Below are 17,065 nucleotides of genomic sequence, written 5' to 3'. Positions count from 1 at the left end.
AAAGCCCCACAGCTCTCCTTCTGGAAACTATGGTGGCATTATCCCTCATCTATAGTAATAGTTTTGCAAGCTGAAGAAAACATAATGCCTGTCATTCTATGGAACTCTAGAATTTCCTTTCTTTACAGTAAAGATCTATTTACAGTAACGATTTCTCTTTTCCAATGTATGGGTTGTATAAAGTCCTGAATATTCACACTGTACAAGCGATTATTTTTATAAGGAGAGATTTAATTTCTTCAATATGACAATCAAGATTTGCACAGAAGGATGGGCTTGGGATTCACTACCTCTCAAGAGATCTTGTATTTCTTTAAAGACTTTTATTCAGAAAACTGTATTTCTGGGTCTAAGTTTCCAAAACTAAAAGCAATTCACAGGCAAAGAAAGAGGTCAGAAGAAAGAAAGGAAAAGCATTTAAAGCTTTTTCAGTTTGAATTCAAAAATCAGCTCACTGAGGACTGAATTTGGCTGCTTCAGTGTGGTACAAAATAGGCATTAACTGTTGTAGCAAAAAAGGCCTTCAGATACAGGCATAAGAAAAATCCTGAGCAGCACTGAAAACCTGCTTCTGCCTTTTTAAGCAGTAGTAAGAAACTATGGCTTTTCCTAGAAAAAGTTGGTGATTTTTTATCATAACAGTCTAAATGTTCCCAGAGAACAGAATGTTAATGTTACTGTATGAAATTTTCACATTATGTGCATAGGTTTCTGTATTTTAACTGACACTGCAGAATGGGGAGAATTCTATTTCTCTTAAGTATTTATTAATATACTGATTTAATTGATTAATTTATTTATCAATATTATCTCCCTTCAATGAATGATCACCAACATAAAGCACCACATCATGCAATAACTATTTAAAACCTGTGTTAGCTACTTACTCTACAGCTTGTCATGCACATACCATTATAAAATTAAACTTTTTAGATTGAGTGTTTTTCCATAGAAAGTTGCCAAATGACAAGATTTTAAGAATGAGCTGTTCATAAGTTGTAAGGCCATCGTAAGAAATCCTAAATTCAATGTTTAGTATTTAAGACGTTAGTTATTCATGGACAACACATAAGCAATTATTACTCTCCTAGACCCCCATGGCCATTGAATCCAATCTTTAGACCTGTATTTTTGTTTCTGTGTTTGCTTTAAGAGTTCCTCACAAATCTGCAGCATCCAGTACAAGATGTGTTAATTTACACAGTGAAAAAAGGTATCTACAAGGGTTTTTTTTACTTACTTGCTGCTGGGAGGGAGCAGGTTCAGAAGGCAAACTGTGAGATGAGCGGCTACGAGGTGGCGGCTGCGGGGGCTCCAGACTTTGCGGGGCACTGGCCTGAGATGGATGTGGTGCCACAGGGATCAGGGGCTCCTGCATCCTTAGCACAGGAGTGCTGGGCTGAGCAGGTCCAGCAGCCTGAGGCTTTAGTGGTTCAGGAAGTAATGGTGAGCCTGGAAGTACATTTGCAGTGATTGTCACAGTACAGAGTTGTAACCAATCTTAAGGATGGTAGGATGGGGAAGCACCAAAGAGAACTGCAGAGAAGGGGCTGTAAGAACAGCCGGTGTTCGTGGCAACGAGACGGGAAATCATCAAAAACTCAGTAGATTTCCATTAAAAATTGTTACTTAAGTTTAAGCTGACAGAGGATAGGGTCAGATGGGATAGCAGGAAAATTTTTTTCCTGTGAGGGGGATGAGACCCTGGCACAGGGTGCCCAGAGAAGCTGTGGCTGCCTCTGGATCCCTGGCAGTGTCCAAGGCCAGGATGGGCAGGGCTTGGAGCAACCTGGACAGTGGAAGGTGGCCCTGCCCATAGGGAGAGGCATGGAATTAAATGATCTTCAAGGTCCCTTCCAACACAAACCATGCTGAGATTTTACACAAACACAGAACCAGAAACCACATCACTCCTTGATGTACTTCAGTTGTACTGAAAAGTATTTTGGAAGTCACTATTATAAAACATGTATTTTTATATGTATAAAGTTTCTTTCTAAACTGTAAGTTTAAGAAGTTGCTTTAAGAGTCAGACATAAATGCTATTCTAAATGTTATTGGTGACAGAACTACCAATGCATAGAGTGTTCAGTGATCAACAGCCGGAATTGGACACACCAGTGTGCTCAGACCAAACACTGCAATCTTTACTCAGTTTCTCTGATACCATGAAATCTATGGGTCAAGATCTCAAGTCATCTTGAGATTAGCATCTAGAAAGGGTCTGCAATACTTGTGGATGCTTAACACAAACTGCCAAATGCTATTACATCCAAGAATCTTAATTTCTAGTGAAAATTGGAGAGATTTGTTGAAAACAAAACATTCAAACCATAGACTGTAGCACTTGACTGAACAGTGACATTTGTATTTAACTTCAAAAGGAAACTTACCCCTTGGTGGCTCAGTTGGTTTGGTCTGAGTTTCGGGTGCTGGTCTTGCCCCTGAGGGACGGACATGGCTTTGTGGGGCACTAATAACTCCAGCTCGAGGAGGAACAGTCTGACAGGAAAGTTGGTAAAAAGAAAGTATTTTAGTTAACTTTGGATCTGTAGTCATCTACTGCTAAATGATTCAGGATAAGCAGGATTCTGTGAAAAATAAATTCTTTGATAACAGCTGCTGAACTGATTTTTTATGCACATGCAAGAACAAAGAATATATTTTCAAAACATTATGATGGTTCAATTCAAAGCAAAGGATTTTTACAACTATTTTCAACTTTATATAAATATTTACCTGTGCAATGATGTTAGAAACAGTTACTATTCTGCTGGTATTAATAAGATAATTTACCTATGCCTATGAATTGTAAGCAACAAAACCAACAAGAGCAACTACTTTATCTGGAGGTCTCCTGCTTCTCAACAAACAGTATTAATGAAACACACATTCTGCCTCATCTCAAGGCTGAAGTCTTGCTGAAGTTGATGGAATAGAAGTTCATATATTGGGAAAGTAAATTTAAAAATCTACATCAGTATTTAAAGAGACATAGGAAGCTATTCCAGATTACAGCTGAAGCAGAGTAAATTACAAACACCACACTGAAAGCTGAATAAAAGGCCCTGGGATAAAAATTTCAAGAGTTCAAGGGAAAAAGGATTGTGAGACAAGATAGTTTGTAACATTTGTTTCCTGTGAAATGTTGTGTACAGGACATTCTAGAAATGGTTTTCAGTGCAAACTCTATTGAACAACAGTATGCAAAAATTAATTACAAACAAGCAAAGGAACTTCACTATAAAAAGAAGTATCATTCTTGATCTAAGTTTTACTAAATATATGTCCCTAACTTTATATATCACGTGATTCCTTATGCTTGGCTTAGTCCATTTACCAAGTTCTGAACTCTTTCAGCCAACTGATCTCATAAATTCTTGTCTGGCCTGAGACTGCCAAATGCATTTTGTTATTTCTTTGAATATTCTGATAGTAGGCAGGAGGATGATTGGATTATACACCAAAATGTACTTTAAAAAAATTAAAAATATATCAAAAAGGAACAGAAAACAAAGAGAAAGAAAGTGTAAATCAGCCCTCAGGAGCCCTCAGTGAGAATCAGTACCCACTGTAGCTACTGTCCCGTGTCCTGAAATCCTTGAAATTAAATCCAAAAATCACCCAAGACAAAGGCGTGAAACATTACTAGAATCACAGAGTGGTTTCAGTTGGGAAAGACCTTAAAACCCATCCAGTTCCAGACATGGGCAGGGACACATTCCACTATCCCAGGTTGATCCAAGCCCTGTCCAGCCTGGCTTTGGACACTTCCAGGCATCCTGGGGCAGCCACAGGTTCTCTGGGCACCCTGTGCCAGGGCCTCATCCCCCTCACAGAAAGAATTCCTTCCTGGTATCCCATCTAACTCTGCCCTCTGGCAGTTTCAAGCCATTCCCTCTTGGCTTGGCACTCCAGATCCTTGGAAACAGTCCCTTCTTTCTCCATCTTTCTTGTAGCTCCCTTCAAGTCCTGGAATGTTAGCTAGGAAATCCAAGCAAGGGTTGAGCTAAGGCATCTTAGGAGATGTTTTTTTCAGGCCTTCTACTATGTTTGGTGTTTTTTGGGTTTTGGAGACTTTTTGGTTTTGCTTTTTCTGTTTTGATAATATGGACAAAAAATGTTGCTCTTATGCCAGTACCAAGACACTGGTGAAGTCTCTTCTGTACAGATTTTCTTCTGATTTAGAAATAGCAAACCCTGCGCTAGCTCCAGATTATGAAGAAAAAAAAAAAGGAAGCACACATTGAAAAATGAATATATTCTTTCCTTTGTATGTACCAGTTTTTCTTTATGCAAATTTTAGAAGACGCCATTTTACATTTCTAGGAAAATAAAAAAAGAGCCAAGATCATGAATTGTTCACTGTTAAGAATCAATCTCTTTCAGAAAAATGAATTGGTAAAATTTATTTCAATGGAGACTTTCAATGGCAGTTTTCAGGAGTTCCAATACTGGAATATGCTGCAAAATCAAAGAATTATCAACAATCCCATAACTCGGTAATTATTTAAGAAGACCTGTTAAAACACTTTCCTCTTCCCTCATGCATGTCTCCTACTTGTTACTGTTAAAAAAATCAGGCAGATATATTTTATCTCTTGATTTCTTGTGTGGAGTGAAGCATTTAAATGCCCATAAATCCCTTCATTCCCTTCCTTCAGTTCCATTCCACAAATAAAGGAATGAAACACAGTACTAATATTTGCTGAAACGGTTGAATGTTTTATTTTTACAAGACCTTTATGAAAACTAGTCTTTAAAACAAGGTACACAACCTCGTAACACATCAAGTAATCATAAGATGTCAATTGTTTATGCAATCCATTGGTGGGTTTCCCCCCGCCCTGTAGTATTTTTAGTCAATAGACAAGAATTGCTGAAGTAATTAATTAACTCAAAGAAACTGTTAACTGACAGTCAACTATGCACATTTCTTACATCTGCTATGACTAACAGAAATCTTGATGTAATAAAGAGCAGACACTTCGCAGGAAAATGGTCTTAAAACAATACCTACCGGTCTGGTCGTACCCGCTGCATGTGGAGGCTGATTTCGAACTGAAACAGATATTAGAGATTACTGACTTAGTACTTATTTCAAAATCATCTTCTTTCTGTATTATAATTAGTACAAATCATGTATCTATTACCTAAGTTATCTTTTCTTTGTGTTCCAGGGCTTTTTTGTGCTTTGAAGCATGGAAAAAAAATTAGATTATCTCTGTTAGATAAACCACAAATGGGTATTATATGATGATGTTACATTTTTACTACTGAGAATGGAAGCAAGGAGATACCAATGATTTTTTCAAAATTTCAAAATTTATTACACATCCACCAGCTGACACTAACACACTCCTATGCATGGCACACATGAAGTAATTTGACCCTTTTTATTACAAATTATTTCAATCACATCCTATTTGTTCCAAGCCAAAGACACACACTTATACAGGTACCCTGTGCTCTCATGTTGGAAGCTGCTTTGTTTAGTGGTATATTCTGTACATGTTCAAGTGTACAGCAGTGGTTCAAGTTCAAGTTCAAGTACAAGCAGTGGTTAAAACAAAGAGAACTGATATAACAGTTCCTGAACCCTCTCTCTGCGTTTATGGGATAAATCTGTTAGAGTACCAGCTTCACCATGGCCACGCTGATGACAACCTCAGATGCAAACTGATTCAAACTGGGTAGTGCAAGAGGTGAAAAAATTACCTTTAGCTCAGAAAAGTGCACAATTTCTAACGGGCATGGAGGTTTGGGATTCTGGCTTGAGTTTCTGCTGCTTATTTCCCAGGAAAGCAAAGTCACCATGTCAGTGACAGTAAGTGGAAGGAACTCTGTGGTGCATCACACAGTTCATCAAATCAGCTTCCAGCTAATCAGACTGCCCTGGAACCAGTCAGAATGGGTTTGTGGGGACTGTTCTCAATGAAGCAGCTCCCACCCCGAGCAACCCGGTGCCAATTTACGCTCCTTGGAGCATGAAGCTGGAACTGATAACCACCAAAGATGCCTTCCAACCTCAAATATTCTATGCATAGAGTGATTTTGCTAATTTAGAAAAATGAACCAGCAATGCAGCCAAAATTAATTGTAGCATACAGGAGGAAACCCTGCCAATGACTCTGTTAGGACTTGTATTGCTGTTTGCTGTGAAGGATATATTCCTGAGGGACAAGGAAGAAATCCAAGCCCATAACTCTGCTGGCATGGCTAAAGCAGGACCCATCCAGCTGTAGTCCCATGTACTCCAACCAGAAATGCTCCTCATAACTGTGTGTTACACACAGCTGTCTATGAGAATCAAAACACCTACACTGTGCTCTTTAGAAAAGAGGCAAAATATTAAATTATAAACTAAATTGTTCAAATGGAAGTTTCTCTCCCCAGAATATATGAATGTATGTAGTTCTTTATGAAAAGTCAGGCTCCCTAGATTCCCGATTTAGGTACAGGTATAATGGTCACTCTGATGACCAGTCAGCTACAGCTTCCTCTGAGGGTCAGCCTTAAAAGCATTCTAGATTAGCGGCACACCAAGTTTTCATATTGCTTTTCATAAATGACCTCTGTAACAATTCCCGCCACCACTGAAAACCAGGAAGCAACCTGGATGAGTGAAAGGTATGGTAAATAAAAGAAGAAAGATCCTACATGATAAATACCTTCATGAAACCACCTTTAGTATCACAAGGGCAATGATATTACTCAAGTGTTAAATTAGAAATCCATTTCTAGAATACAAAAATTGTTATGTTACCTTCTACTTCTCTCCTAGCTACCCCAGGACTGGGAGGAGCTCCAAGACCTTTTCAGAGAAAGAAGAGAAGCTGTACATTGCATAAGAAAAGCAGTAGATCGAGAAAGAAAAAACAGAAAGAACACTGCCACAAGACAGCTTTACACAATTTAACTCTGTTCTAGATACATTACAGTCACCTGTAGGAAACAACTGTTTGTAGCAGCATGGGGAACCAGACTGGTGTGAATTACAAGTCATCGAGTACAATCACATTTAATAATATCTATCATTGTAATTTTACATTACAGTTGAAAGAGAATTTAATTCCTTCAAAATGTTCACTCTCCACAAACTTTTGGCTATCCAGTGTGATCTGACATGCTGGTCTTGAACCTCTCGTGAAGCAGAGCACAGACCTGTACTCAAACACTGGGGAATAAATAAGCACAGCACTTACCACCTGCAACATTAAACCTGATCCCTCTCATTCAGAACAGTAGTCTGTTTCTGCCATGGTACATCTGAATAAGAAATTTGATGAAAGCAACGCTTCCCACTTCCTATAATGTACTGTATCCTGAAGAACTGTATTACTAAGTTGCCTCCATGCAGCACTGTGCACTTGGGACAGCTGTACCAATTGGTTTAACAGTTCAGATTGAGAGAAAGAAGATTTTGAATCTTTCATAACCATGCTGAATTACTTTATTTCTGCAATATCGTCAAGCATATACTGGGTTCCTAAAATGGTATGGCACTGCACAGGAGTAGGGCATTGCCCAGGAACATTCCACAGCTCTTGTTTTACGCAGGAGGACAAGTAAAGCCAGCTCCTTTCAGCAGAAGGGAGACATAGGCACACATTCCTATGTCAGTGCAGCAGACAGAGAGAGCAAGATCTCTGGTTGAGAGGATTTGGCAAGTTAAAAAACATTCACAAATGGGAGAGAAATGGCACAGAAGGTGCCAGAGGATAAACACCTGAGATTTCACTTACTCATAATACTCTTCAATAGTGAGAAAGCAAAATTATCATGCTGTGATAATGCTATCACAAAGGACAGCCTAGGAATATATTAATCTTACAGACAATGAAAAACAGTTTAAACCCAAGGATAAAAGCCTTGGCTGCAACAATCAGGAAAACTCTGACTACTAGTATTAAAGGGAAAAACCCCACAAATGTTATTTATTAACTTCAATTGACAATTAGCAGCCTTTATAGTTTTTAATGTTCTCTGAAAATTTAATCTGTAATGTATTAAAAAAATTTTGGGTAAACAGAGGGCAACATTTTAATTTTTAACTATAAACAACTGGAGCTTATAGAATCCTCAGTTAATTTTTTTTTGTATTAGCATACAAAAGGTCAGCACTTTGTAAAGCCCTGCAAGGAGTGCAGAGCCTTGTTCACCTGAATTCTGAGTTATTTCTGACATAAAATATGACCAAACTAAAACACTTAGATGTCCAAATCCTCCTCTCATCTTCAAAGCACACTGAGCCATTAGAAAAAGTGCCATGGGCATTAAAGGGACTAAAGCAGTTGGGGAAAAAAAGGGTCAAAACAGGTGAGGGAAAAAAAGTAACATTTAAAAGGCACAACATTTTAAAGACATGATCAATGTCCCTTTGCATGTGCTATGGAAGTCTAAACCCAAACTGATCCACTTACACACTATACAGGGATATTTCCACAGAGCTTTAGGAGCCCTCCTCCTAGAGAAGAGAAACAGCTCCCCATTGCCCACTAAACCCATAAGGACACTTATTTTGGTTCCAGCCCCGTGCTAACTTGCTTGGAGCTGAGCTCAGGTACCCGCGAAAAGCAAAGTCTTTACACTTATACATGTACACTATGAGTGGAAAATGTAGAGCAGAAAAAAAGTGAAGAGCTTTACATTGGAATAATATATGAAAAAATATACCAGAGTCTCAAATGATTGCATAAAAATCAAGTTTTATGCAAGTTACAACTCTATGGAAAGCTACGTTGGGAAAGAGGATAAAAGAAGACCACTGACTAGTCTTTGCACAATTGAGACAAACTAGGCAAACAGGATTGTGTCAGTGCACAGAAAACTACACAGGACTGAGGAACAATGAATTAAATCTCACCTATGTTGAATGTGGTCTATCAACTGCTTCCTAAAGCTTCAGCACCTTAACTCATTTGAAATATTACATGTTGGGCATAAAAACTTCCTTGTCTCACCAGTATCTCAGAGCCAAGTACATTTTTGCCTGATGCCAAAGTCAGCTGATAGTTACAGGCTATGTAAAATAGTTTACGTATTTTCTGAGATTACTCAAAACTTTTGAAGCATTTTGTCAAAAACCTCTCTTTTCTACCAACTGAGGGGCAATGCCTGCAAGTGCCACTAACAACTCTCACCCTCTCTCATGCATTGATGAGCTGATTTAAGTCCAAGCAGGACAGCAAAATGTGTGACAGAGAAGGACAAAGACTACTTTGAAGAAGCACTTCACAGAAAAGTTAGCTGGATATATTCACCCAGGACAAAGTAATAAAAACCTGGAACAACCTTCATCTTGGACTTAAAAATACCAACTTCTGGAGAAATACTATTTCACTGAAAAGTCAAATGTACTTCAGAGGGGAAAGAAAGAAATGACAGTGACATTTATGAATTATCCAGTTCTGTAACTTTGAGAATTGCCCATTTTTATACCTTTGGAAGTCATCATGTTAAGTATTGTCACAAAAGATCCCCACAGCAGTTTCGCTATGCAGTCATATTCAAAAACAATTAAAATCATTACCTCCAAATTCTTTTCTAGCAGGTGCAGGACTCCTACCGCCTGACAGTATTTAAGAAATGAATGCAGCAATAATGAAAAATATCAGTACAGTGGGAGGGAAGAAAAAGAATGAGAAAGTTAAAAATCACAAGGGTCAGTTTGTTATTAACTATGTTGTCCAAATGCTTCTGAACATCCAGTTTCTCTTAGTGCTCAATTGTTCACATTGTCAGATGGTCCAAATGAAGTCTACATTAAAAACTTGGACATGATAAAATGCATATATACTGATGCCAAAATTAAAGGAATAGCAATGAATCAATGAATGCACAAGTTTATTTCTATTTTATTTTAAAATAGATGCTATAAGAAATTAAAATGTTGAGTAAACACTGCTGTAATATAACACATTTTTAAAACTGTGAAAATAAGTTTTAATAAACTTGTTCCCTAATAATATTTAAGTGGTAAAAATGCTGTTATTTCCCATGCTGTGATTGCTTTTAAATATACCAATTAAATACATATCAGTTAAAAACCAGTGAGCCCCAAGTGTTATATACAGTTTGGGTTTGCACTTTCAAGTTCATCTCACAAACTTGAAAACAAATATTCTAGAGTGCCTGAAAAGGTCCCCACATTACCTGAGGGTGGAGGTGGCCGCTGTGGAGGAGCAGGACGTGCAGGAGGAGCGATGGGACGAGGGGGTGGAGGACGCTTTGGCTCCAGGCTCTGGGGTGGCTCCTTCTGCTGGGCACCAGTCTGGAAATCAGCTGAAGGATATGACAGAAAACAAAGCAAAAATTAGTATCTAGGACATTCTAAACCCAGAAAAGCTTTTCTAATAGCAAGTTTTTCTCACATAGAGGACAGTCAGTCCCCAGCCTTGGAAACAATGATCCAGAAGTTTTTGAGAGAGGGAAAACAAGAGGAATGAACCAATAATGAAAAGAAGCAGCTTTCCTAAACTAAAACTTTTGCCTCTTGTGTTTTAATTAATTTATGTTTTTCATGAAATCCTGAACAATCTTCCCAATTGCAGCATTCCAAATTTCGATTTTGACCCTTACCTGTGAACTAAGTTCTCTGGAAAAAAATGCTACAAAGGGAATTCTCAAGGCATTTGAGCAGTTAAACTAATTAGAAGCCATTCTAAACACCATCATCGTGTTCACCAGTTTGCTTAGTCATTTAAAAAAAGGCTGTGTTTAAACAGAAATTTTCATATTGCACTGACAATTTACAAATGTGCTGACTACAATTTATATCTTGGAGCTGACAGGAGTAGGGATTGCCAGGGGGTGTATTCCGAGAGTGTGACTGGGCTGAACCAGGACAGAACTTGGGCTGCGATAGAACTTGGGTGTGGTGGCAGGGGAGCCGTGCGGTACACACCGTGTGCGGAAACCGGTGGTCCAGGAGCTTTTCCTGGGGCTCGGCTGGGTCTCACTGGGAGCGTGGGCCCATCCGACAGCGTCGGCGACTGGCAGGGGCTGGAACGCGGGGAAGAGCTCGGCGAGGTTCCGAGCCCTGAACTCGACGTCGGCTGTAGGTGCTGAGGAAGGATTTCCTCTACTTCAGCACTGTAGTCATCGATGTCTCCTGAAGAACAAGCCCCAGAGAAGAAAAACACATTAAAGCTGATTCTGGGCATGGGATTTTATGCAAGAAAAGCCCCAAAGTTCCAAGGAATTAGCTCAGCAACCGAAGTATGATTCTTTCATCCCAAAACTACACATGAAGAATACATATGTACTCAAGCCAATTGAAAATACTTCAAATGCTTCTATATACATATTATAAATATATATTAAAAGGAATTATAACAGTGTGGCAACTGTGAAGTTGATTAATCTAAGAAACAATTAGCTTTACAGGTTATTTCTTTGGTTTGCAATATGGCAAGCTTCACTTATTCTTTAGAAGGCTGGGCAAGGGATTTCAAGGTATCTTTTATTTGTAATAACTTCTGCTTGCAAAAGGTGGAATGGTCTTTAAGAAAAAGGCTCAACATGGATGTGCTCTTGAATTTGGAATATATTTAAATGTAGACGAGACTGAAGCAAATTGTCGAGATACTGTTGGAAATAATGTGACTTCAAATCTGTTTTAGCTGGGCATAAACTTGGTACGCATTTATACATGCATTAAATTAACCACATTATTTAGGACTGTAAGCATTTCAAAGTAAGGAATGCTTTATCTCAACAAACCTTCCATATCATAGTCTGCAGTAACTTCGGCATCTTCACAAAGCAAAGTGGAGCTTGCTGATGAAGGCAACCCAATATTAATCTTCTCTAGATTCATTTCATCTTCCAAACTTCTGATCCAGTCTGGATTTTTCAAGTTGATGTTTATAATCCTTCCTTGTAGCTGAATTGCCAAAAAAAGGTATGCACAAAACAAAAGTTGTTGAGAGTAGGAATATTAAAGCTCAGCATTTTAGATTTAAAAAAATAATTCCTAAAAATATCACAAATAAGGTTATCTGAATTTCTGTGACTAAACCTAAACAATTCTGATTTTCACTTCATTTAGATAAGTCACTACATTTAAGTAATTTAAACTGCTCATTACAACCATTTGAATTTTTTTTGTAGAAGAATTAGCAACTCATCTCCTACAGTTCTCCTTTTTAGTTAATCAGGAAGCTACTGGTTTCTTTACTCTGACAGAAACACTATTATTTATAAATAAAAACAGGCTTGCTTACAAACTATATTTTTAGAGGCTGGCACAGAGCAGGTCTTCATTCTGCAAACTGACATCCTACTCAGAGCCCCTTTCCTGTCTGACCTGCCAGTGACATCTCAGCAGATCCAAAGATCCATCTGTAAACATCACACATTCTAAGTCTTAACAGCCACAGACTAGCAAAAATTCAAACATTGGAAGTTAGATTTTCATGAAGATTAAATATTGACACCATAGAAGTCAATGCAAGATGAAATTTTGACATTTTTCAGAGTTTGCAGTACAGAAGTGTTAAATTTTTAATAACTGCAGGCTATAAAGATTTTAAAATGGTTCATTAAAGAAACTAAACTCTGCTTTTTCAATCATAAAAAAACCCAAACCCCTCATTTCATGAAGATGCCTCCCAGTAGGACATCTTCATTTCTCTAACAATACTTCTCCTAAAAATAAACTTAAGTTTGATACTTCTTTTATATGGCTTTTGAAACTTTTAAATGACTGTTGAAATTCAACATGCTGGTATGTGGCTATCAACAGGGGAAAAAAAAGAGGATGCAACAGCCTAGTACAGAACAGAATAAACTTCTAAGAATCAAAGACAAACAAAAAATCTAACCTACTCAAGAAGACTTAAGAAAGCTGGATTTTCTCTTGCTATACAAAGGTTCAGTCATTTTTACATTACCTCAATACCATTCAAGTTCATAACATTCAGAGCAGAGCTTCCCTCCAAAAATGTTACCCACATCTTGTCTTCCACAAACCTACAAAGTTCATTGGAAACAATAACCAGAAGAATACCACAACACTTAACAGTACAATTGCCAATGAAACAATACAATTGCTAATGAAAATGCAACATCCTCATTTTCTGTTCATTTAAAACTACTAACTACTTAGGTTAGAATTACTAACCTAATTCTACAATACAAAATTTGTATAAAATTCTCAAAAATAAAAGTATCTGGAAAAATCATGTCTGAAAACTGAGACACATACATGTATGTAATATGAATTCCAAAGACATTTAAGTTGAAATTCAAATGTTAAAAATGAAACAGATCATAACTGAAAAGCTAGCTAAGGAAATAATTTTATTCAGGAAATTGGTGGGAACAATGAAGATGAATTTTGAACTTGCTCCAGCAGGTCCAAGTCCATATAGGACAAGGGGGGAATGGCTTCCCACTGCCAGAAGGTAAGACGGGATACTGGGGAGAAATTCTTCCCCATGAGGGTGGAGAGGCCCTGGCACAGGTTTCCCAAAGTAGCTGTGGCTGCCCCTGGAAGTGCAGGGAGAAACCTGGTCTAGTGGAAGGTGTCCCCATGGCAGCAAGTGGGACTCCATGATCCCTTTCAACCCAAACAGTTCCATGATTCTATAAGCAGAGATTAAAAGTAATAGATTTTATTTTAACCTTATAAGTATAACTTCGCCATAGCTTGCAAATTTTTGAAGGAGATCATCAATCAAGTTATCATCAAAATAGTTTTCTTCTGCTGAAGAACTTCTGATGGAGACCATCACAGTACCATCAGGTGGTCCTTGCATTGCAATCACCTCCTTATACACTTTTTGTCTCTCTTCAGCTTCAATTTCAAATATGTCAATGTCAATCAGTGCAACCACAGGCCTTGGAAACAATAGACAAGAAAATCCTGTCAGCAGACTATCTGAGTATCAGAGTATCTGAGCATGAATATTAAATCTTAGGAAGCAATGTATAAAATTAAACTGGAACCTATGATCAGATGTTTTCAGCTCTGCTCTTCCATAGTGCAACAAAGTGCCAGGATTCCATGTATAAGGGACGTTACTGTCACTGTGAAAACTTGCATTCAAGAGATCCAGGTCTTCAGCTACAATTAGCAGTGAAAACAAGAGGAAAAATACAGTGATTGCAAGATTGCTATTTGTAAAAAAGAACAAACACAAAAAATAAATCCAAATTGAGTGTCTTACAGAAACCGCCCCCCCTAGAAGTTCCTCTTCCACTCCTCAAATGTCAGTAACTGGGATATGATTCATGGCCCTTTCTGTAACCTCACTGTGTTTATTGAAGGTCTGTTACAAGTGTGCTGTATCCTACCAAGCCAGGAACAGGAGTTCAGCATCACTGGCATTGTAAACATCACTAAATGGCTCCTCTAAGTCACTTAAAGAACGTTTTTAAACAATTGAAGGAAACCCTCACACCTGAACGGTCAAATGGCCATTTTCTTCTCCTCCAAAGGATCCGATCTGTCCATGCTGGTGTGCGACACTTTTCACTGGTGTCATAGTCATCAGAGAACAGATCATATTTGTATGTAGGGGCAAAATTGATTTTCCCTTCCAGAAATCCCCTAAAAATCTGTAATAACAGAAGACAAAACCATACAGGAAACAGCTTGAAACTAATCAGAATTCTCTGTTCTAACACTGACAACCTGTATAGACAGCTCAAAATAAAATAAAAAAGCCTGCTATTTGTTAAAAGGGATTCTTCTCTACATTGTGTCTGCTGAAAACATTTGACACTACAATTAAATAGTGACACAGACAATCATCAATGAACAGAAGTATGCCAGCAGTTATATATCTTTAAGCCCAGGCTTATAAACAACCTACTGTTGCTTCAATGTCATTACCAACTGGCAGTCACCCAGAACACTGATGCTGTAACACAGCATTCTAATCTGGTGCTTAGTTGCTCCTGTGTCAGCAGAAGTTGGGAATTAATGTTTACATTTTATCTATCTGAACATGTCAAATTGTCTCACAAATTCACAGACTCACACACTGGCTTGGGTTGGAAGGGACCCTAAAGATCATCCAGTTCCAACCTCTTGCCATGGACAATGATGCTGTTCACTAGACCAGGTGGATCAGGGTGCCATCCAACCTGGTCTTGAACACTTCCAGGGAAAAGCTGACACAAGATGCCCCCTCAAATAAATAGAATTTAAAAAAAAAAAAAAAAAAAAAAAAAAAAAGTCCTTAATACAATGTATGCAAAGTGAGCCTCTCACTCATTAAGAGTTTAAACTGGATACAAGATAAAACCCTTTAGATAACTCAGTCAGCTCCATTCTTGAGTTTAACCTTCTATGGGAATCTTTCTTTCACTTCAGACACCTGTAAAATAGAAATCTAACTTGGATCTTAGTGTCAAATCTCCATCAAGTTGACAGGCTGACCTGCTTCTTTTCTTATTGGGAATACAATTTGCAATCCAGTCAATTTAAAAGTCAGTGTCAGAATATCAATATCAGAATGCTAGAAGTTCCACAACTTCTGAGACAATTAATTTGTTTGCCCTCAGTAATTATTTTCTAACCTGCTTTTATAAAGCAAGTTGCTATGTAAACACCTTTCCTGAGCAACAGGTACAGAGGTGAACCTGTCACAGCTGGAGAGCTCCCCCAGGGACATGGCTGGTACCCAGCCAGCAGTTTCTAAATCATGGAACATCACCCCAACAGGGCAAGGCTACTCCTGCTCCCCAGCCAGGAGTCCTTTTCATATTCTGGCAGTTTCCATAGATTTCTCCAACTTTATAACAGCTGGAGGTATCTCCAAAACGTCTATACTTCATGCTTTGATCCACTTAACAGACAATCAATGCTGTCTGCCCATATGAATGTGCATTTTGCTTTCTCTAGGAAACAGCTGATAAAAAAGAAATAAAGAGAGTAAAAATATCCAGTGTTTTGCCTCCTGCTCTGGTGCACAAGATACCAGCACAAGTGGAAGGGAACTCTAAATCAGCAAAAGCACTGCTTGTGATCAAAGTGCTGGAGAGCAGACAGAACCGACAAGGACTGTCTCTCTTTTTACCATATCCAGCCTTCCTTTGCAGAGATGCAGAGAGAACAAGAAACCCTACCAATCTAAAAAATGTAGCTTTCTTCAGACTTTGTTATTCCGTGTTTTCTTTGCAAATAAAAAGGGTACCATTTGGACTACTCCTTTTCCCAACAGTGACAGCATTAGACCTATTACAGTTTAACTAAAGAATAATATTACCAAACATTACAAATATTCTTTCTAAATAGTTACATCTGACAAAAGGAAAATACTATAATTAGAAAACTCCATGCTGAGGATACAGATTTACAGGAACATCATAGAATTGCTAAAGCCAGTAAAAAAAATGAGTTATTCTCAAGTATGGTGACGTTTGAACACACCTGTCCAGAGTTTTTTTGATTGATAAGCTGGTCTCCTGCTATAAGGGGATCCCAGTTCTGTTGTCGTATTAGGTCCTTCACCTCCTCATTGGGCAAATCTATTCGATAATTGAAGTCCCCACACCAAAAAATATAGTCATGGGAAAAGAGCATCCTTCCCTGTAAAACAGCAGCACACACTGGAGTTAAAAACAACTGAATGACAAATTTACTACTTCCAGGTTCAGAAATACAGTTTGTAGCTGTGAAATATGTATAATTTATGGGTGCTGAAGACAACCAAAATACATCCTAGTATTTAGTGTCCCTATGATTAGAACAGTATGATCAACAGTGTGGTGTTTATATATGGAACACAAGAGAAGTAACATTTCCAATGAAGTATCCATTTCTAAAGAAACACAAGTCAACTGAACTGGGTTTAAAATTCTTCATCTTCCTACTCCTGGTTTTAGAAATCTGCTCAAAAGCGATGGCTGCTGCCTGTGTCAGAGGAGAATAAAACACCCCCCTGGGACTTTGTGGCACAGTCTCCTGACAAACTGAAAATCCAGAGCTTTATCATTCAGATTTAATTGAAGACTTTTCAGTTACATCTGATTTTCATCACTAGAGAGAGACATAGGGCTTTATTTGTTTAAACAAAGTCCAGGGTTTAGAGTGAGAACTTCTACTTCCCTT

At 38.2% G+C, this 17,065-nt stretch overlaps 1 protein-coding gene across 31 annotated transcripts in view; it reads right to left on the bottom strand.

The window, feature by feature from the left end:
• The window catches only part of SYNJ1 (synaptojanin 1), a 51,325-nt gene that overhangs the window by 4,002 nt on the left and 30,258 nt on the right, over positions 1 to 17,065 (bottom strand). For 8 of the 31 annotated variants that reach the window (XM_023945730.2, XM_023945742.2, XM_086883737.1 and 5 more), the window contains 14 exons: positions 16,385 to 16,543; positions 14,409 to 14,565; positions 13,954 to 14,071; positions 13,630 to 13,845; positions 12,897 to 12,975; positions 11,725 to 11,887; positions 10,907 to 11,113; positions 10,156 to 10,284; positions 9,533 to 9,571; positions 6,767 to 6,814; positions 5,154 to 5,192; positions 5,021 to 5,061; positions 2,394 to 2,502; positions 1,241 to 1,452 (listed from right to left, as the gene is read on the bottom strand). In XM_023945730.2, coding sequence (XP_023801498.1) covers positions 1,241 to 1,452; positions 2,394 to 2,502; positions 5,021 to 5,061; positions 5,154 to 5,192; positions 6,767 to 6,814; positions 9,533 to 9,571; positions 10,156 to 10,284; positions 10,907 to 11,113; positions 11,725 to 11,887; positions 12,897 to 12,975; positions 13,630 to 13,845; positions 13,954 to 14,071; positions 14,409 to 14,565; positions 16,385 to 16,543 — 1,716 coding nt within the window. The remainder of the gene's footprint in view (positions 1 to 1,240; positions 1,453 to 2,393; positions 2,503 to 5,020; positions 5,062 to 5,153; positions 5,193 to 6,766; positions 6,815 to 9,532; positions 9,572 to 10,155; positions 10,285 to 10,906; positions 11,114 to 11,724; positions 11,888 to 12,896; positions 12,976 to 13,629; positions 13,846 to 13,953; positions 14,072 to 14,408; positions 14,566 to 16,384; positions 16,544 to 17,065) is intronic. The other 23 variants (XM_023945755.2, XM_086883756.1, XM_086883742.1 and 20 more) reach the window with 4 other exon arrangements.

Source organism: Cyanistes caeruleus, chromosome 3 (assembly GCF_971803275.1).
Source record: "Cyanistes caeruleus chromosome 3, bCyaCae1.hap1.1, whole genome shotgun sequence".
NCBI lineage: Eukaryota > Metazoa > Chordata > Aves > Passeriformes > Paridae > Cyanistes > Cyanistes caeruleus.
The sequence above is the reverse complement of the archived record's forward strand: the minus strand, read 5'-3'. Positions and strand labels throughout refer to the sequence as shown.